This window comes from Fulmarus glacialis, unplaced genomic scaffold (assembly GCF_000690835.1).
Source record: "Fulmarus glacialis isolate BGI_N327 unplaced genomic scaffold, ASM69083v1 scaffold946, whole genome shotgun sequence".
Lineage (NCBI taxonomy): Eukaryota > Metazoa > Chordata > Aves > Procellariiformes > Procellariidae > Fulmarus > Fulmarus glacialis.
This window is the reverse complement of record NW_009219786.1, coordinates 1-652: the sequence shown is the minus strand read 5'-3', so window position 1 is coordinate 652 and position 652 is coordinate 1. Positions and strand designations below refer to the sequence as shown.

The 652-nt window shown below is 58.4% G+C and overlaps 1 protein-coding gene across 1 annotated transcript; it reads right to left on the bottom strand.

Annotated features, from left to right (window-relative positions):
• Positions 1-4: 4 nt before the first annotated feature.
• On the bottom strand, positions 5-331 carry LOC104078724 (histone H2B 1/2/3/4/6-like). Its single transcript, XM_009580478.1, has one exon. The coding sequence runs from the start codon at positions 329-331 to the stop codon at positions 5-7; it is 327 nt and encodes a 108-aa protein (XP_009578773.1).
• Between the last annotated feature and the right edge of the window lie 321 nt (positions 332-652).

The window sequence follows — 652 nt, the reverse complement described above, 5'->3', positions numbered from 1 at the left end:
ATGGTTAGGCCGGCTCGCAAGGCAGCCGGAGCCGCACGGCCGTCTGGATCTCCCGCGAGGTGATGGTGGAGCGCTTGTTGTAGTGCGCCAGGCGCGAGGCCTCGCCGGCGATGCGCTCGAAGATGTCGTTGACAAAGGAGTTCATGATGCCCATGGCCTTGGACGAGATGCCCGTGTCGGGGTGCACCTGCTTCAGCACCTTGTACACGTAGATCGAGTAGCTCTCCTTGCGGCTCTTCTTGCGCTTCTTGTCGCCCTTCTTCTGCGTCTTGGTCACCGCCTTCTTAGAGCCCTTCTTGGGCGCGGGGGCGGACTTGGCCGGCTCGGGCATCGCAGCAAACGCGCGTCTCTGACAGACCCCAACACGCAGCACTACCCAAAGCGCAAAGGCAAATTGAGGGGGAGTAGCCGCGTACCACGAATTTATAGCTCCTTTATGCAAATGAGCAGCATTCCGTCTGCGTACTTTCATTGGTCAGAACACAACACCGCGTCATAACTCGCCTATAGCCGTTTTTCATTGGTCGGAATTCGATTCACCTTCTCATTGGCTGTCCAGACCAGACCTACTTCTCAGCCTATCAGCGAAGGGGCGAGGTAGGACAGCGAGGCTATAGCTGCAGAGCGCCGGCTGGTTGCTCTGTTCTGCTGC

What these genes read in the sequence shown, in the direction of transcription:
- LOC104078724 (XM_009580478.1), bottom strand. Translation starts at nt 331, where the DNA reads ATGCCCGAGCCGGCCAAGTCCGCCCCCGCGCCCAAGAAGGGCTCTAAG.